The sequence below is a fragment of the Perna viridis genome, chromosome 5, assembly GCF_037379345.1.
Source record: "Perna viridis isolate PV_CMFRI_1.1 ecotype Kerala chromosome 5, ASM3737934v1, whole genome shotgun sequence".
Classification (NCBI taxonomy): Eukaryota; Metazoa; Mollusca; class Bivalvia; order Mytilida; family Mytilidae; genus Perna; species Perna viridis.
In genome coordinates this window covers 30,241,606-30,263,159 of record NC_142449.1, presented here as the reverse complement: position 1 = coordinate 30,263,159, position 21,554 = coordinate 30,241,606, and the positions used below count along the sequence as shown (strand labels likewise).

Below are 21,554 nucleotides of genomic sequence, written 5' to 3'. Positions count from 1 at the left end.
TTCCCACAGAAATTTTATCTGATAACTTCCTTCATAGTAATTAAAAATAAATTGAAACTTCATTCTCAAAATTTTGTTGGTTCGGTGACAAAGTTCAATGTTTTGTGTATTGTAACATTTTCCGATAGCAGCTTCCTGTCATTGCTGTGTCATTCTAAGATAATGCCCCTGCATTGAACCCCTGATCATCAGATATTTGACATTAATTAATTTATGACCGGAGGTAACTAATTAAGGACCTATTTAGACCTCATAGCAGGCATAAGACGGACAGGATATGTAGAGGTCAGGTGTTATATTGCCCCAGGGTCGTACAGGTAAACCATGACCATCAACTTACAATAGGTGACGATAAAGTCCAAAGGATATGTGATTTTTGGTGTAAAATGAATTTTTTCAAACATAAAGGATGTCCTGATCAGATGATAATGATTTTTTTTCTAATTTTAAGGTAAAATGAACTTTTTTTGCTACTTCTTTTGTATACAATGAATTTTAGCAATAAATTTGAATCCAGCAAATTGACAAGATTTTAAAACTTTAAGGAAGATTATCTGTATGCAGTAAGCAAATTTAATGGCCAGTGCAATAAATGTTTAATTTCAAATTCAGTTTGTGACATTTTAGTAGTATTTTTAATTAATGCCATTATCTCACATGCTTCACAGTTGTCATGGAATTGCATATTTAGTTGGCGTCAATAATTTTGCATCATCCCCCTTTAATATTACTTTAATGTACATTCAGAGCTTTCAACGTAATCCTCTCATTTCTATACAAAATACAACTGTATTGATTGCTTAATTACGTATGTTGAATACACATACACCGTTATTGCTTATTTATGAAACAAATATAGTTTTCGTCTAATTCTAATTAAACAAAACTTTTTTGACATGGCTCTCTATGGGAAGATGGAAAGTCAATGCACATTAGCGTAATTTTAAGTAATTATCTTCTGTAGTTGCTTTTCAAACTTCTGTTGGGATTAATGTATCTATTGGTTGATTAATACATGAAATGTCTCAGCTCTAAGGGTCTAAAAACTAATTTTGCTGAGATAAAAAAAAAAGTATGGGAAGGTATATAGAGTTCTGTAGATCCTTTTAGAATGTGTCATTGAAGGTAATTTTTTTTCTCTACTTAGAAAAGTTTGACAGGGAAGGAATTTTTATCATGAATTTCATAATCTCTTACATTACCAGTATACAAATTAAAACTATACACATTGAAAACCGTTATACAATGAGAACTGTCTAAACCAAAGCCCTTTTGCACTGTAAAGTTTGTTTGGTTTATACAGGTGTTTGGTTTTGACAGGTATTAGCTTCAGATAGGTGTTTGGTTTACCCAGATTCAAAATACATTTGCATTGATATTTAGGGATTCACAGTGTCATGGTGTAGACAGGATTTTGGTTTATTCAGAGATCAGTTTAGACAGGTTTAACTGTATATGTTTTAAAAAAAAACATGAAAAAATAACTTTATTGTAAAGCAGAATAAATTTCAAAGAAATTGAGAAACTCTTTTTCGTGAGGGTTGAATATATCATTTGGCTTGAATGGTAATTACATGAAAACTATTATTTCTGTAATAGTTAAAACAGTGCATGCATAAACAATTACAATTTCAATGTTTATTTCATTTTTCACAATTGATTCTTTTACAGGTAGCAGTTATTATATGATGTAGAGGAAGAAATGTGGAAGGCCATATTAGAATGGAATTTGAACCCCTAACACCCCCAGGAACCCATCGTGGACCTGATATGGCCCTCGTTCTTTCCTCAACTCCTAATTCCTTCGTTGGAATGAAAAGTTCACCTCAAAAATATGGTTTGGAACAAGAATCAAGTTTCTTTAATGTTAACAAGCATAATGATTTGGATAAATCAGGCTCCAGCCCTGGATTTAAAAGTCTACCCTCTCCAATGTCAATCGGTAAAAATTCTCAAAATTCTGATGATTCTGTAAAAGAGAATAAGGATAGTGTCAACAATATTCAAGGAGACTTTTCTGACCAAGAAGACGATGATGAGCCTATTATTTGTGATGACTGTAACACAGATTTCCCCTCTCTCAAGCATTTCCTCGACCACAAGTGTGCTAAATTTGATAGAAACAATGCTAATCTTAACTCTGTGCAAGAGAACTGCCGGACTCCTAGCAATGCTAGTGAGTTGAGTGAAGGGGAAAGCTTTGATGGAAGAATTGTTTATAATCCAGATGGTTCAGCATACATTTTAGAGGATGGTGACTCTAGTCTAAGTGACTTGGACTCTTTAATTGGAGTAGCAGATCAACGAGAGTTGATTGTTGATAAGAAAGGAAGCGATACTGTTTCCATAGTCCCAGCTTTGCCACAAATTGCCAATGCCATTTTTGTACCCAGAAATCCTAGTATCAATGTTTCTCGTGACTATCAGCCTCAGGCACCTATTATGTTTAGTTACAAAGTATATGACTTACGTGCAAACAAAAATGGACAGGAAAAATCTGATGGTGATAGCTTATCTACCTCTGAGGAAAGTCAGGATTCTATGAATGTTCCAACAAAGCCTATCCTCATGTGTTTTATATGTAAATTATCATTCGGTTTTAGCAAGTCTTTCATTGCACATGCAGTATCTGAACATACAATGGAGTTAAATGAGGAGGAAAAGAAAGTGATGCTGCGCAAGAACTCATCAGCTATCATACAATGTGTTGGTACCAAGAAGGAACCATTAATGTCATTTTTGGAGCCAAAACCTCTCAAAACTCATGCTTCTAGCAGAAATAAACTTAACAGTTTTGGTTCAGATGAAGTTCCATCACCAAAATCTTTCACCTCATCACTCAATGAAAATACCAAAGTCAGTTTTGTACATTCCAAGCCAAAGTTATCAGATTCCCTTGTTCTGAACTCTGTTTCAAAATCAGAAAGTTTGGACTTGACTCAGGGCAATGTTAAGCCATACCCTTATGGTGCTACAAATGTCACTACATGTGTTCATTTAACAATGTCCTCTGGGGCATCACCGTTAACTTCATCTGCCATGGAGAATCTTTCAAGCAGTATACGCTCAAAGATAAGTTGTCATGTTGATTCACCGAACGCTTCCTCATCTCCTGTGCCAGCCATTTCTCCTGCCACACCTATTGCCAATTCATCTTTATTTCTGGGAATCTGTGATGAGCATCCGCAAGGGCGTGTTCAAGGTGTTGAATGTCCAAAATGTGATATCATCCTTGGTTCATCTCAGTCCCTAGGAGGTCATATGACAATGATGCACTCGCGGAACTCATGTAAGACTTTGAAATGCCCAAAATGTAATTGGCATTATAAATATCAGGAGACACTTGAAATTCATATGAAAGAAAAACATCCAGAAGGGGACCAGCAGTGTATGTATTGCCTATCTAATCAGTCCCATCCTCGCCTTGCCAGGGGTGAAAGCTACTCATGTGGTTATAAACCTTATCGCTGTGAGGTATGTAACTACTCCACTACAACGAAAGGGAATCTCAGTATTCACATGCAGTCTGACAAACATTTGAATAATGTACAAGATCTGGCAAATGGTGGAGGGGATATAAAACAACTACAGGTTCAACATCAACAACAACAACAAGCCCAGCAAAAACAGCTTCAACAACAGTCACAACTTCAACAACAAACAACACAGCAACAACAGTCATTACCTGAACAGCCGCAAACACCTACTCAACAATCCCTTCCCCCTACCAGTGATGCACAGCTGAAGAAAAACAACAAACCCAAACCAACATGGAGATGTGACGTCTGCAACTATGAAACTAATGTTGCTAGAAATCTACGCATTCACATGACAAGTGAAAAACATACGCATAATATGATGGTGCTTCAACAGAATATGAAACACATGCAAAGAGACATACACATTCAGCAGATGAATCAACTGATGTTGCTTCAGAATGATCCAGCATTCATGTATCCTAACAACTTACCCCCAACAAACATGCCATTTGGTATGGAACAGTCTATGTATGGTAATGCCATACCTAGCAATTACGGAGAAATTCCAATGGACCTTCGCAAAGAGATGGGAGGCATGGGGGTTGCCATTGATCCTTCAACCCCTGACAGCTCTAGACTTTACAATTGTTGTGTTTGTAACACATTTGTAACTGATTCACTCGAATCTCTTCATCAACATTTACAAGTTGATCGTACTAAACAACGTGAATCCGAAACAATTTCTATATCTCAAGGCACATATATCTGCAATCTCTGTTCATACAAGACCAATCTGAAAGCTAATTTTCAACTTCATTGCAAGACAGACAAACATTTACAAAGACTTCAGCTAGTCAATCATATTAAAGAGGGAGGTGCAAACAATGAGTGGCGGCTTAAATACCTCAACGTCAGCAATCCAGTTCAAGTCCGCTGTAATTCTTGTGACTATTATACGAATAGTATTCACAAGCTGCAGATACACTCCCAGAACCCTCGTCATGAGAAGAATGCTCAACTTTTCTTGTTTCTCCAACTTGGTGAAAGCAAGATAAAGAGTAAGACCAAATATTACCACTGCACCTTGTGCAACTTTTCTACACGGGCCAAGCTCAACATGATCCAGCATGTACGAGCTATGAGACATCTACACAATGAACAACTCAAACAGATGAAAATGAAGGAAGAGGGTATCACAGATATTGACCCAGGTGAAATCTTCCAGGTCAGAGAGTACAATGAGGGAGAAGAAGACCAAATCAAGTTTGATGATGAAGGTAAGTTGTCATGGCAACAGTATTTTTTTCTGGATCTTGCCCATTTAGTTGTATTTTGTTGTCCATTACAGAATATAGTTTTTTTTCGTTTTTGTTTTTGTTTTAAAATACCCATGGACCTAACAAATTTAGTGCGACTTCTTTCCGGATTTTATCAAGGAGTAACTCAGCGAGTGTTTCTAGAAAAGCGGAGTATGTTTACCCTACCTGTGCACCTGATCTATGCTTCCAGTCTTTAGTTGAGTTTGAGTTGCTCATTTAATTTTGTTACTTTGTATGTGTTATTTTAGTTATTTTATGTTCTTGTTGTGTTTGTCTGTTTTCCATGTCTAGTCATTTCATGTTTGTCTGTTTACCGTGTCTGGTCATTGTCCATGGATTACATGCTTTTGATTTCCGCTAGAATCTTGGTTCTCCTGATTATTCATGAAAGATCAAGTCAAGGGTATACAAAAGAGGAAAGGAAAACTATGACACATTGAACAAATCAGTTTTCATGGTGCAGATGAATACACCATAATCATCCACAAGTTAATGATGAGGACCATAAAACTTCTGTAGTGATGAAGTATGGAGAACTTTCCAATATCTACAATATATAAAAAACTATTTGAAGCTTGTCATTTTTGGGAACCTATTTGTTTCTGACTTTAGAGGTGCTTCACTTTTGTGCTTTGAGTTTTATGAACAATTGCCTTTGGTGGAATATAAAACGTTCTAAATTCAACCCATAGTTCACAAAAAAAAGAAAATATTTATTTAAGAGTATTTGGTGATGTATGCTTTCTTGTTATATTTTCTTAAAATTCTCATGGATTTTGCAGCTTCAAAGACCTTGACAACTCATCAAACAAAAACAGCCCTTGTTGAAAAAACAATCTTTAAATAGTATTATTTAATTTTAATTGGAAAGTTCATTTAAAATTTGTTTTGTTTATTTTGCTTTATACTTGCTAGTTTTGTTTTCATAATAATTTATACAATATGTCAAAAGTCTAGTCCAAACCAACAACTCCAAATAGAAATTTTCTGTGAAAAACAAAAGTTAGTATGAGTTTGGAGAAACAAAAGAGTTTAAAGGGAGACCAAGGAATAACGGAATTTCCAATCAAACAGTCTAACAATAGCATGATGTTTTGAGGAACAAAAGTTCGCTGATTGGAAAACTTTGTGTCAACATTGGGGTATAAATTCATATTGAAATACCCCTTTAATGAATGCATACACCATGTTTACTGTAAGGCTCAATTCCTTTTGTTTGGGCAAGCTAACAAATTTCTTAAATCAATTTGTAATCTCAAAACTTCTCATTACGACTAAAGACATTTTATTCAACTAGGAGTCAAAAGGGATATCCTCTTCTTTCACAAATCCAGGTATGTTGGTTGCCGAGGGTTACCTGTAATCGGCCATTGTTTAAATTTTATAATACTTTGATAGGGCGCAATGAATTTTCATTTCTCTATCTTTTTTTAAATCTATTCATCTCAGGTAAAAGTTAAGAATATTGATAGTTAGTTTATGAGTGTTGATTTTAATGAATTGGGCCGGCAAACAAAATTTTATGAGTCAGTGCAACAATTTCATACACTTGATGTTTTATCATTCAAACATAGACAATAATACAAAGACTGATATTGAAATTAAAGAAATCAAACTTTATAATGACATTTGGCGAGATGATCTTATGTTTCTTATAATTGGTTTAACGTGAGATATTATTTCGTTGGATTTACCTGTAGTACAGTATAGATTTAGAACAAGGCAACTTATTAAGAATTTAGAAATTGAACGGTATACAGTCTGTTTATTAATCTATCAAGACAACGACAAAAGACGTAATTTGGGAATGTGAATAGCTCACGTTGAATTGGTCTGTGAGGTGTGTCACCATTTACGGGGAAATTTAATTAAGGAATGATAGGGATTAAACCAGCCTCAATGACCAACCATCTGATGATAAAAATTGGCATGGCGGGTAAGCAATACTTTTGTTTTCATATGTCTCATTGTCAAATACAGTTTTTAAGGTTTAGACATGTCATCCAGGTAAGTCTTTCTACCTATAATAAAGTGAAATATAAGAGTTATTTTTTGTTTTTCATATCTCGTTGATCAGCATGTCAATCTGTGATACATGTTAAATTTTGTCTACCTTGTCGTACTGTAAGTGTAACAGGTAAAAATCGGGATCATCTCATATGGATTTTAGATTGTCAGTGTCAGACTACCGTTTACAGACTTTTATTGACAGGAAGTCCATTCATGAATACAAGTTGCTGATGCTGAGCATTTATTTTTATTTAACCTAGTTCTATTTCTGGACTAGAGCTATAATTGGACCACTAAAAATAGCTACAAATGGGGTTGTTTGATGGAAATTGATCTCTGTCAGCTGAGCTTATGTTGGTAAAGAGGTTTAATGTTTAAAGGACTAGTTAGTGTTCAATTTATGAAGATTGCAGTTGTTTTATTTCAGTCAGTCAATATGGGATGTTTAGAATAAGACAATTCTTTTGTGATTTATATCTTTGATTTATTCATGTGTACTGGTAGTCATAATTTTAGCTGCTGTAAAAGTCAACATGTGTTTTGTGTTTCTTGGTGTATGTTTTACACTATTTATGGGACTTAATTAATGTTTGGGTTGATTAAACTGACAATATGTGTTGCTAGGGGTATCTATGAAATTCAACAACAGTTTCTTTTGTCAATTATAGCTTTAAAAAAGTTTCTCAGTGATAATGGATTTATTTGGTATGAAATTTGCACTGTATCACCTTTGTAAAGCAGGGGGCAATAACTCCCAACTCGGTTTTATTCAAAGAGAATGTATTTTCAACTACAAGGTTTCTTCCTTAATCCTCTGTAAAAATTTTTAAAAAAAATTGTTCAGCTTTTTTTTTCTCATTAAGACCTGTAACTCTTCATCTGTTTATTATTTTTGTCTCCCACCAAACAAACAATAATCACTGAAGTAATGCTGTGGTATTTTTCATCAGATTAATCCAAACTTGGTAGAAATGGTGAGAAGACACTTTACCATGGTATATTTAACCCAAACAAAAGCGGTGTCAAGCCCTTTTGAAATTAATTTTGTTGTAAGATGGAAAATGCAAATTAATCATAGTCTTCAGCTTGTTATATGTAAAGAATAGTTATTTAGCTTTAATAGAAAACTGAAGTGAATCTTTTGTTCAATGACACTGTCTAGTACTGAGTCCGAGAATTAATTACATTGTGAAAGCTTTAACTGGTGGGAAAGCTCACATCACCTTTTCAAAACAGAGAGGCAATTTGCAAATGTTAATGAATGAGTCCCTTTTATTTTTAAAAGTTTTAGCAAACATTGAGTCGGAATTTTGGAACAGAAGGTGTAACGCGTTTTGTTTGAAGATTCCATAGCTCTATAATGATCAATTTAAACACTCGGCAAAGACATAGAAATTAATGACAATATACTGTTCCTATTAAATGAAATTAGTTTGAGGCTAAATTAAATAGATGTGTTAAATAAAGAGACGCTTTTTGGTCGGCTGACACAAGGATCATTATACTGGCTTATTGGTTTGAAAGAAAGTCTCGAAAGCTTGTATTATACTTAGACCTTTAAACATAAGAGCTTAAATAAATTGCCAAAAATACAAGTGTTATATACACGATCGGAACAAAAACCCACAAATTACATTTCATACATTTTGATGGTGGCATTCAATTAACTTTATTGAAGTTACCCCTAAGAATACATAAACAGAGCTGAGGTATTGAAAAATCTTGATGAAGGGATGGAAAATTACAATCAGAATAATCATTCATTTTCTGTTTGAAAGCGTCCTTTCATTCAATAGGGATAGCAAAATTTATCAAAACCTGTAGAACCCTGGTTTTTCAGTGAATAACTTAAGTGCAATGAATGCTAATGTGATTTAATTCATTAGCAACAGGGAAATTCAAAAGAATTTTGACCTTAGCGCATGACTTTGACAATTTTGACGCTTTTCTAATCATTTCCTAACCTGTGCATCAGAATTGACATATTCTAATCATACTTTTAAGTTAGAAGATGGTAAAATGCAAGATGGTTAACGTCAGCTCATTTGCATAAATGATAATTTTAGGCTGTTTACTTTACGGATATTTGAAATGAAAAGCTGTTGTATTGGATTTAGAATTAATTAAAGCCAAAAAATTCATGGCAAGTAAATTTGTTCTGAAGAGGTCTGAACAGGTTTAAAATTTTATGGATTTTAATAGATAATAGTTTCAGTTTTGTTTTTATTTCTCCAGCAGCAGTTGAGAGGTAGTTTTTTTTTCTTTCATGGAAATTATGCTTTGGTTAAAGCAATTTTTTATACAAGTAGCCATTTACAAATTTCTTTGAAGGGAGAGTGGTAGTACTCTTTAAGGAACTATCATACATGTAGCTATATTGTGTGATAGTTTGTGTGTGGTATATGAGAAGACTAAGAATAAACCTGACCCAAAAAAAGTCAATTGCTATTCAGTAATTGACCTCCATCAGTGCTTTAAGCACTTTGATTAACAATCTAAAGTGCCATAACACTCGTTTCTATATCTTTGAATACAATTAATGCAAATGTTGAAGTAAATTACAGATTAGCTGTAGCGATGAGTCATCCAATTAAACTAATATTTTGTTAGGTCCAACAGCTGCTGAGAGATACCATTGTTTATATCAACTATTGATTATTATTTAGAAAATTGTGAGAAATGGCGGAAATTGTTTTTGATGAAACTGCTGTTGTCTCTTGTTTTTTCATTTGCTTTCCTTTTATGGATGATTAAGATTATAAGTTTTTATTCAATTTATGCAAAAGGGAGACTTTTGATTTTTCTTATGATAGTGGCCTGGTACAGTCTTTCAACTTATCCACCTCAAGTTTTGGATACCAGTATGTTTTCTCATTCCTGTAGCTTGCTGTTATTTTGGGTATCTTTTCATGGAAAAATGTTCAGCATTGATAGGTATGTCTTTGAATGTTCTTGGTTAAAGTTTTATATGTTTCTTTAAGCTCTTTTGCCATTTGCTCGACATTTTATCTGCAAATGATATTTCAGTGTCTGTAAGTCTGTTCATATTGTTGATAAACTTGCATGGTAGTACACTGCTGGGTATGTATTGTAACTGTTTGGGACATTTTAAGACTTGCTGCCTGGTGTTGATTTAAAATAAGGGATACAGTGAAACCTGTCTAAACCAAACCCTTTTGGACTTTGAAATTTGTTCAATTTAGACAGGTGTTCAGTTTACCCAGGTTAGAAATGCTTTCAAATTAGTATCTAAGGACTTTTTAAAAAGTGTTTGGTTTAGACAGGTTTTCTAATTAGCAGGTTTGGTTCAGACAGGTTTCACTGTACCAACTGAATTCTTCGTGCTACTTTGGTTTTTGATATGATATTGTATACTGATATGTCAAAGACTGTCCATTAACTAAATCTTCCATAAGCCTGTCAGTTAAAGCACCATGCCAAACTGAACAAAATCTTAACTTGAAATTTGTTTTTGACAGAAAAAATATTCTGTATGGATAGTGGACCTGTGTAAAATAGTCATTTCCCTAAAGAAAGCAAAAATTCCATTGTCAGTTAGAGGTTCTATTTCCGGCAAGGATTGGAAAAAATTGACAAAGGGGGGGTCAAGGCTATTTTTTGCCCAAATTTTGCTCCAAATTAACAACATTATCCAAGGAAAGGGGTGCTACTCCTGGAACTTCCCCCACTTTTGGATTCACCACTCCATTTGTAGCTTCCTTTTTAAATTATTTCCTCTGAATTTAATTTTAAAAAAAAAGGCAGAGGTTTGATTGTGAGGTACAACAATTTGATCATTTGAATTTTAGTTTTTGCAATTATCATATTTTTTACCTTTTCATCTTCAGTATGATAAGAAAATGGCCTTTTCAGGCATTATAAATTTAATTATGTAGTTAAGATAAGCAACCACATGGCTGATTTAGTTCCGGATGTGGTAATTAATGCTTACATCATGGACTTAACTTAGACCTGCTCCAATAGCAAGGTGGTAGACTAATGAATTGGATACACCTTTTGGTTTTTAGGTCATTTTTTCTATATTTAGCTGTTCTTGTATTTAGTTTCTTCAACAACCGAGAAGTAGACTAATAAATTGAGTGCACCCTTGCTTGTTTTGTAGGTCATTTTTCTATTTTTAATCTGCTCTATTAAAAAATACTTCTTACATCAAAATATAATGAAAAATTGGTATTAATTCAACAGCCGGTTTAACAATTTAATTATCTCTGAATCATATGTAATAAAATAAATGAAAATGAAGGATAATTGGATATTTTGTATAATTTCACCGTGGCAACATCTTTCTCTGTTATTTTGATAGTATTTAAGAGGAATTTGATTGTCTTCTGGGTTATATTTAATGAAAGCTCAACAACACATGTTAAAATAATTGTTGTTTTATTACAATCACTTTATTTTGGCGGAATGAATAGAAAGTTCATTTGCATATTGATAATCAGCTGAGGTCACTCAATCAGAACATTAAAACATAAGCCTTTTTGATTAATCACATTAATTTGCACAAGCTGTTTACATCAGGTGAAAATTGCTCTACCTGTAAATTACTTTTAATTTTTAATGTTTGAACGTGTCAGTTGGCATGGAATTTCCCATATTTTGTAGAAGAAAGTGAAATTAGGAGAGTATTTTTAGACATTTGATCTGGTAAGTTACTGTTGCTTGATTTTTAATTTGTGTGTAATTAAGAAGGAAGTTTACAAAGTTTTTATAATTTATTGATAATTAGAACAAGGGAAAGATTTACTTGTACTTACACTTCTACGTAAGGAAGTATTGTAATACAGAGATTGACATTAGATTGAGCTTAAAATCACTGAATGTAAGTATTTATATAAAATTGACAAGCTCTGGTTCAATTTTAATCCATTTTATTGAAAGTTTACCAGGTACGTTTAAGACTAATACTACTTTTATTTACAGGTAGATAAATGCATTTGAATGCAGCATGGATTGGGATAAAAGATTCAGCATGCTTATTACATTCAATTTATAAGAAATTCGATGCCTCATATTTTGTTACTTAGCATTTTTGGTTGTCTTTGTTTGAGACTGTCCTTTGAAAGTCTGCACGGAAAAATACGGGAAGAACTGTCGGTGCATGATCAAATCTGTCTAATTTTATCCTCAGGCGATAATAGCGTCCTAGGCACCTAATCAATCAAAATTACTCCTATATTTACCATGTCTCCAAAAGGGCCTTAAGTTTTGAAACAAGTTTATAGCAAGTTCAAATATGAAAAGTGTCGCTAGTTACTGCAGTTTATGTAATTTGACAACTTGTCAATCCTTTATTTTGTTTCTATCTGATTGGAAAAGTAGAAATTTTCTTTCATTTTATTCAATGTTGTCTATTCTAAGGTTAAAGATCAGGTTAAATGCTATCTTAATATGGTCTTTATCATTGGATCAATTTTCCAGGTAGTGGTCTAGAGCCGTATTGAATTCCTTCTAATGTTATTTAAACCTTACAAGATGTCTAGGTGATGCAAAAAAGGCCCAGTTATTACTGTAGTGTTGGATGATGTTGCTTCTTACTGTACATCTCTTCAACTTTTTGTTTCTTTATAATAGAGAGGAAAAGTTGTTGGGCAGTCACGCGCAAATTAAATAAATTGAGGCCATGACCGGTGTTTATTTACCCATAGACAATAAACAGGAAACCGGTTTCATTCACCTTTACAAAACTAAATGACGATTTCTTTAATTAACGGCATCCCCAGGCTAAATTTGCATGGGTTAAGATGATTGGTGCTTTAAATTTCTTTTGTTAGGTCAATTTAAATACAAATTTTACTTATTACAATTTCTGAGTGGGGAGAGTGTAAAAGTAAATTAATTAGCAGATGAAATTTCTACTTGGGGAAGTTCAGTGATGCGATCGTAATGAATACTGAAGTGTTAGGAAGTCTGTTAAATGTGTGTTGTTGAAACTTTTTTCACAGTTGAGATTGTGTTTTGATTGTAAATTTCATATGTTTATGTTAGGGGTAAGTAATCTAATTTTGTAGATAGTCTGAAAAGTTGAAGATAAATGTGGTGTATTACCCTTTTTAACTCAAGGAATGAAATTTTTTAACTTAAGAATATTCATATTTTATTGAAAAGATTTGACAGTTTTAAAGCTCTTCAAGAATGAACATTGTTTTAAATACATTGAAACGTATGTAACTATATCTTAATAATCTTTGAATCTGAGTAGACATATACTCACAATATTGATATAACCTCATTTTTGGGGGTATTCCAGGATTCTTGAAAATCGATTCTTAAAACTGAAATGACTTTTCAGAACAAGGAATCAAGTGTCAAAATGAATATCTTAGGTCATTAAAGTTTTAGATATTAAATGAGCAGTCTGGGATCACCTGTGGAATGTATTGTAATGTTCATGTATATACAATGAGTTTCAGGGCAAGATTAACATTGAACAAAGGGAAGGAACTCTAGTGTGACCAATTATTTTGATGAAATCGACACCTGATAAGTGACGTAACACATAATTCACCTGTATATATGTGCCACATAACAAAAGTTATTCAGATCTGTTTACTTTTTAGATTTGTTTTATGTAAATAAGGTTGGTTTTACCTGAGAAAAACTGTTTTGACCTATTGACACTCAGATGTGGCAATAAATGATGGATCTATTAATAAATCTAGATATAATTAATTTGCAATTCTGCTGCAGAAGTGATTCATGCCTTTCAGATGAAAGCAAAAAAAGTAAAGTAATTTCACGGATTTTAATTATGTATAAAATAAGTATGGAATCAAGTTTCATTGCGGATGAGATTGACACTCCTTTTAATACATTCTTTCATTATAATTTCATGTCATTTGATCTTAATTATTTTGCACCAGCTTAGCCATTTTATTTTGTCTAATTTCTTCTAAGGTTGATTACTTTTAATCTTGAGTGAAATTATAGACCAGTGTTCAGAGATGAATAATTAAAACTTTTGTTCTCTTAATTAGTGAAAGCCTTTAAGCTAATTATATTAGCTAAATGTTTAGTCATGTCTTTAATTAATCCACTGTTTCTAATACATGTTTCTAAAGTCAACTAGTGAAGTCTTGATTTGTTTTTCTGAGAGAGAAGAAATATATTTAGGTATTTATATTTTTTTATCATTGAATTTCAATGCAGGTTCTTTATATTCTACCTTAACTACTTTTGAAATATACTTTTTGATATAGAAACAAGACAAAAGGTTAAAGGTCATACATGCATGAGTAGTAAGTCATCTTTGTTTTAAGAGAAGCTGTTAAGTACCAGTCCATATAAAATTCAGACACTGCCAATGGTAAGGTGATCCTTGGTGTATAAAAACCCATTGATCAGGTCTTGCTTTTGTGATCTATATATGCTGTATTTTAATGTGACAATAGTCATTTCTGTATTTAGATCTGGACTTTTGATCAAACTGCACTTTAACCTCTCACTAAAATCAACCAAATCAAACCAATTAAGAAAGAAGGATAACTCTTGCAAAATGCTAATTTAATGTACAAACTATGTAAATTTTATCTCAAAAGTGCAACCCCTAAACTATGACTACTTATGTGATCTATAATGGTTTCTGAACAAGAAATAAAACTGGATTTGGTGGGTTTTTGACATTCATTAATCACCTTCTGTCGGATTTTTATAAAGACTGATACTTCATAGCTTCTAACCTGCAGTATTCTAGTTCTAAATGTTTTGTCTTTTGTAATTTATCTCCTTAATACTTAACATATTTGTCTAGAAGACTATCGTTATGTTTTATTCACTAAAGTCCCTTGAGGGTTCAGATATAAATAATTTTCTCTCACAAAAAAGTAAATTTGTAAACTTTTAGAAATTAAAATTATATAACAACTATATTACAATAGCGCTTCCCAAAAAGGCAATATCATTCAAATTTGGCTGAAAGGTACAAGATTTCTATTCTATAGTAATTGATAATTTTTCTTTCTGTGGGTTTTCAAAGCAGTTCCTTATTATCACTTCCTGTTAATTAATTTACACATTAAGTTTTTCTACTAAGTGAAAAAAGAATGTTATTTTCATTAAAAAAATCTTTTTTGATGTTCAATCATCAAATACCTACATCTCTTAAGTTCAAAAAGCAAGAGAAAGGTCAAAAGGTCAACCTTCAATAACCTTTCAACTTTAAGTCTGATAAAAACCAATGAAGTAAAGATTTCATTCCTAAAAAAAATAAGAAGACAACCTAATTTCCTAATTTTTTATGGGTTTGGGCCAAGAATTTTTTTTTTGGTTAATGAGCAGTTGTGTTCTGATGGCGTTAGCCATGCAACCAAATGTAGTCAAATTGAGATTTGAAATATTATATGCCTATGAAAGCTTATTAGTGGTTATGGGTTTTTGTCTCACTAGCTAATTTTCTTTGTTCAAATTAAGGAGTTGTTGTAATTTTTTTGTTTCTCTTGAGCGCATTAATGATGACGGTAGGCACCATAAATCATATAAATTACCCACTAAGAAAGCGAAATTGTGGAAATTTGTATATAAGGAAAGCTTCTATCAACATGCAATTGTCATTGGAGATTTATGTTTCGGAGAGGTCATCAAAGTCTATTATGTTTTTCTTACTGCTAAAAATCAATAGCCAACGTCTGAGTTTGTTAATTGTTATCACACTCAAATAATAAAAAGCCATAATATTACTTTTCTTAATGTGAACTATCAGAAATGCTAGACATATAATATAGAAATATGTATGCAATTTCCGTCAGTGTGTCCCTTTGAAATTAGATTTGAGATGTAATGAATAACACACCATTTTATAAAATCTAATCTATAACAATTTTCATTTTACTTGACTTGAATATTCTTTTAAATTAAAAATTAACAAATTGGGCAATGTCCACCTTCTATAGTTCTTATGTCCTTTTCTTGTCTATATTTATAATGCTAAAATGGTCCACTTGATTACTACCTTAGGTATGCTTGATCGCAATGACTTTCTCATCAGAAACAAGGCAAAATAATTCTTGTAGATATTGAATACTTTGTATGTGAATGCATTTTTTCAAATGATAGTTCAGATCACCCATTTTAATAAAATTTACCTGGTAAGGTTTTTGGTAATTGGAAACATGTAATGGGAGAGGATATTCATCCTCCTTCCAAATAAATATAGGAAGTAAGTTTTGAAAAAAATGCAGAATTCAGTTTATAAAGTATTTTGATTTCTAGGTGGGTTATTGATTTCTGTTTCCAAGAGGCATTGCTTCTGAACAGTTAGTGGCTCTCCTAGTTAAGATATTGTTATAAAATTTGGCAGTATATCATTAAATGGACAGCATTGTCTTAGCATTTATTGCTGTAGCTATGCTAATCGTTCCAGATTGGATTAGCATCATGTCACCCATGCTGAAACTGTAGCAGACAATACCACACTAATAATACGGAACTATCAAATAAAGATATCTGTGCAGAGATCCAAATGTGGTATTATATTCTCTCGTTAAACCGTTCATAAAGGGACTTAATCTAATTTACGATTAAGAGAAGGATCAATATAATTTTTACTAATTACTTTCTAGCTTTTCTTCCATATTAGGTTCTGTTAGATTGGCTATGCCTTCTCGACTGTAGTTGTATTATTTCATTTATGTATGAGCCTTAATGTCATAAATTGTTTTGTCTGGCTAAAATCTTTTTGTATTCATAATTACTGTGTGTACTTTTACAATTTAGAGATTGATTGTGTGATGTCTCCACGATCCAAGAATGTCAAATTAGGTTATAATGTCAATTCGTGTCAAGATTGTGTTGATTTTTGTCTTACAAGGACAGCTTTAGTTAATAGTGTATCATTTGGTCAAAGATTTTTAAATGATATTCAGCAGTTTAGAAAAAAAATAGACTAAAAATCCCATACTGGACGCAATCTTGATTGGATTTTACTGAAAGTTAAATGTAGAAACGAATCACAACTATAAATCAAGCATTGCATTACTATAATTAGCCAAGGGGGCACAATATGTACAATAAAACCTGTCTAAACCAAACCCTGAATAAACAAAAAACCTGTCAAAACCATACACTTATTATATTCTTTTCATATTAATCTAAATGTATTTTGAACCAGGGTAAACCTATTACTTGTCTAATCCAAACAAAATCTACAGTCCAACAGGAGTTCAGTTTACACAGGTTTTACTGTACCTGAATGCACTATATCTGAAATGAAAGGGATTTTATACATAATAAGTTCAATCCTGTTGTGCCCTGGTCTTATTTGACTATTTCTTGGTTTCTTCTAAGTTTAAATACTGTTTTAGTACTGAAATAAGCTAAAATATGCAGAGATTGGACTTTCTTGGCAGGATGGAGGGGGTTGGCTAGTTGAATAAATGTGACACTAAAACAATTTAATGAAATCCATGCTACTCCATCTTTGTAAAGCTTTCTATGATATTAAATTTGATATGGCAGTGCCACTAGGTTTATGGCTATTTGAGGATAATGGCTGGCAGTGTGCTGATGTTAGTCTGGTTTCTTTCCAACCTTATACAAAGTCCTATCTCTTGATGTGGTACCCAGATATTCGTTTTCAAGATATTATTCTATGAGATGTTATTTTATGTGTATTCTGTCATAACTCAAACTAAGAGCAGATCTTCACAAATCTAAATTGTTAATTCTACCTCAGCTGCACAGTTGATATAGTAACAAGATATTTGTACTTATAATCTTTCATAAAGTAACTTATTTACTGTTACAATAATACCCTCAAAACCACATAAGAAGTGAGTCATTGTTAATGAACGGCTAATTAATGAGCTATCCTGCTAACAATCCTAACTAGACTATTATTTCGGTGACCTGTTTGTATCGGCACTTTATGTTCTTTTGTTTTAATAAGAAGAGGAAGATGCCTTTAATTAGGTAAAAGCCACTATTTGACACATACTAAATCCTTTTATCCACTTGTATGACAACTAACAATAAACTTGTGACAGGACATTGTTAATTAACGCAGCAGATGTATAATTTGGACTGTCCACCTTAATTCATTACTTATTTTGGCCGTAAAGGTAAATCGGAGGTCAGCATTTTTATGAATTATCTTTTAAATTGTTTCTTTTAATATGTGTATATTTGCTATAATTTCTGAAATGATCTGAAATTGTTTTCTTTCAAAGATGGATAAAGGGTTTGTTTTTTTTTTTTTTTATCAACTCAGTATTTTCATTCATTTGCTTGTATCTACTTTATTTTTTGTAAATAATTGGCCATGTGGAAGACACAAGCTGTTACCATGTGACATAAGCTTCTTCTTGTTGCATTTCTGATATTGATGGATTACAGTGCAAAAATACAGTGTTCTAGGATTCCTATTTCCCATTACCTGGGGCAAGTGAAATTTGGGTCAGGGAAAGTTAGGTACTTAGTTACACTTTCCCGTGGCAAGTCGAAAACTTCATATACTGTAAAGATTTGTTTTGTTAGGAAAGCAGTCATTGACTGTAGGAAAGTTGATTTTATATGGATTTTTCCCGAGGAAACCTCAATTTCTGAAAAATCCTAGAACACTGATAATATACACTCGAACACTTTTAATTGCTACTCTTGTTGCTGTGCAGCAGGAGTTATCTTACTTTGCTGACTTGAATATTATTCTTAGAATTGTAACTTTCAGTTTTAGATACATGCAACATGTTCATGTCACTAATATGTTTGTAATATATTTTACCCTAATACTAGTGTATACATTACTGATTATCCAAATTTTCTATTGTATGTTTTCTTATAACTACATATGTTGTCTACAAGTTCAAATAAAGCACCCATGGCGGCCTGTATATGATTTGAAAGTACTCAAAGATGTATTGCTATTGTTTAATGATTTAATTTTGATAAGAAAGGATTGATAATGGATTATAGTCCATACATCACTATAACATCTGTAATTTGAGTGTATATTATATAAGAACAAAAGGAGTTCATTTCATCAAGGTGTTAAACCACGTAGGCATAATCATAGGTGCACATTTACACCTGACGCATATTAGCAGTAGTAGAGGAATTTGGAATCATTTTCAGGTAGACAAAATTGAACTTTTTAAATATCTGGCCCGGAACATCTCTTATTGTTGAAGATCCTAGCACTGATTATCACTTTTCCAGCTTTCACTTCTTTCTCTCCCCGATTGTATCCCCCATTGGACCTCCACAATAGCATGCGGTGAACCGTGGGATGATTAAAAGATATCTTGTTTTATTACTAGATAACTACTCTTGTGCCATGAATAAAAAAACTTGAAAATGTTTTCTGCTGTCTTTAAATTATAGGGCTGCCGAATTAATTGCTTTGAGTATGAAGTTACCTTCTGTAATTAACAAATGGAATTTTATTCAAATTCATCCTAATGGGGTATTGTATAGTGTGGCTTGATAGGGTTATTAGATCTGGTGACCTGAACAGAAGCCCCCTAGGCACTTTAATTTTCATAGATTTGTGTAAAGACATTTGATGTTAAGTTTATCTGATCTTAAGCTGTTAATTTTTCCTCTTTCTCCTCCTAAGAACTCATGCAGAAGATTGCAAATTCCTGTACTAGAACATTGAATATATCCAACACTTGAAAAACTGGTAAGAGTTGCGAAAAGAAGACAAAGTATAATTTATGCTTGTATAAGTTTCATGCTCTGTGGATCATCAAACCTAAGTGCAACAAAGTCGATTTTTATGGAAGATGGTCAGTCTTGAGTTCGGTCCTAACTTACTGTCACAATGTCTGAATTCTGACCAACCTTGAAATATATGTCTTTTGTGAAATACCAATGTATTCTTTTAAAGAACATTTTGATCTTTTCTGAAATGAGTCAACATTGACATAATCTGTCAATTGGGTCTTCATCGTGGATCTCCTTGAATTTGATGGCTTGAATGTGACCTTGAATTTCAGTATTGGACCATTTTACTGTTATTGACAGCGATACTTAGGACCTTTATTTATCTGCAGTACTTTGAGTAGATCCACTCAGAATTTCTGAGAATAAGCAGTCAAGAACTTTCCTTATGTAAATAACAGACCAGTTATTGTCTTGATTAATATTATTTATTGTTTATAAGTACAAGGCTCAAGAGCTTGCTAATTGGATTCTAGGAAAATTACATAAAAGAAGTTCAATGGTCACAAATAGGAAGACAAAATAGAAGGGGAAGAAGGAAAAAATTAGAAAAATGAATATGATAGACTAAAATCTTATAAGAGTCATATTGATAATGCACGGTTCTGAATTGATCCCCTCTACCATGTGTTTTTATTGTAGAGCATGGTCCACAGTAAATTTTAGGGGGGTAGTGAAAGTGAAAGTAGGCATGTCATTTAAGTGTAATTCGGAACTATGGTCCACAGTTGTACATTTGTTTAGGATCTTTGGAAAATGGAAGTAGGGTTGTCTTTAAAGTGTGATTTTGAAGTGCTCCCCTAACAAGGATTTAACTGTAGAACACAGTCTGCAGATGTACACTTGACGAGGTAGGGAAAATGAAAGTAGGGGTTTCATTAAAGTTTGATTCTGAATTCCTCCCATAACATGTGTTTTACTCAAGAGCGAGTGGTGCAAGGATGTACATTTAGGGGGAACTAGGGAAAGTGAAAGTATTGGTTTAATTAAAGTGTTTAGTATGAATCCACTTGTTAAGTGTTTTGCTGTAAATTGTCAACAGAAGTACACTTGGGAGTGGTTTGGAAAGTGAAAGGAGAGATTGATTAAGTGTAAGGGATAGACATATTGATAATGCATTATTTTGAATTGGTCCCCTTTACCATGTGTTTTACTGTAGAGCATTGTCCACAGTAAATTTTAGTGGGGAGAGGGAAAACGAAAGTAGTGGTGTCATTTAAGTGTTATTCAGAACTTCTTTTAGTGAAGAGCATGGTCCACAGATATATATTTGATGTGGATCTAGGGAAAGTGAAATTAGCGGTGTCATTAAAGTGTAATCTGAATTTCTCATCAACTGTATAGCATGGTCCATAAATGTACATTAAAGTGGGAAGTGGAAAGTCAGAAGAGAAATATTGTTAGTGTGATTCTGAGTCTCCCCTTTTTGTGTTTTATATAAGAACCCTTTCCATGGATAAACTGACCACTGCTGGAAAAATGTTTCATTTAGTTCCAGATTTTATACAATAAACTGGATGACTTCAGTTTCATATGTGCCAAAAACAGGTTCGAATTCATCATAACTTTAGATTGTCTATGTAGTGTGCAATTAGAAAAGCCATTTGTAAGAAGTGGATTGAAGAAAAATTATGATAAATGAGTAAGATATAAAACATGTTAAATAATTGTTCATTTCATTTCTACTTAAGAAAATAATTGTAGCGCTTGATTAGTAGAGGCTGAAATTAATGTATATAACAAAAGATACTACATTCTCTAAGGGGTTGTCTTGATGAAGTTTATGGGGCTAATTTAAGGGTACTTAATTATATGTTGGATGAATTTTTAACTTGTTCAAAAGAGGCACCTGAGGGGACTGGACAATAGTTATAATGAATAGGATACTTAGTTTAAGCAATAAACAATAGAAAAATTATTAGTGATTTAGGTCATGGCTGATCATGTTAAAGGCATTAATTGTTTGGGACTTCCCTTGATTGAGTAGGTAATTTTAATACTTAATCATATATATTAAATCCGGGATAAAGGCTTGTAATTAAGCTAATTGTTTGCAAAGGAAATTGTTCAA

At 32.7% G+C, this 21,554-nt stretch overlaps 1 protein-coding gene across 8 annotated transcripts in view; it reads left to right on the top strand.

Moving 5' to 3' along the window:
- Positions 1 to 21,554, top strand: part of LOC148617029 (zinc finger homeobox protein 3-like) — a 161,471-nt gene that overhangs the window by 123,041 nt on the left and 16,876 nt on the right. For all 8 annotated transcript variants that reach the window (XM_088584296.1, XM_088584297.1, XM_088584294.1 and 5 more), the window contains one exon: positions 1,672 to 4,756. In XM_088584296.1, coding sequence (XP_088440422.1) covers positions 1,723 to 4,756 — 3,034 coding nt within the window. In that variant the 5' untranslated portion in view covers positions 1,672 to 1,722. The remainder of the gene's footprint in view (positions 1 to 1,671; positions 4,757 to 21,554) is intronic.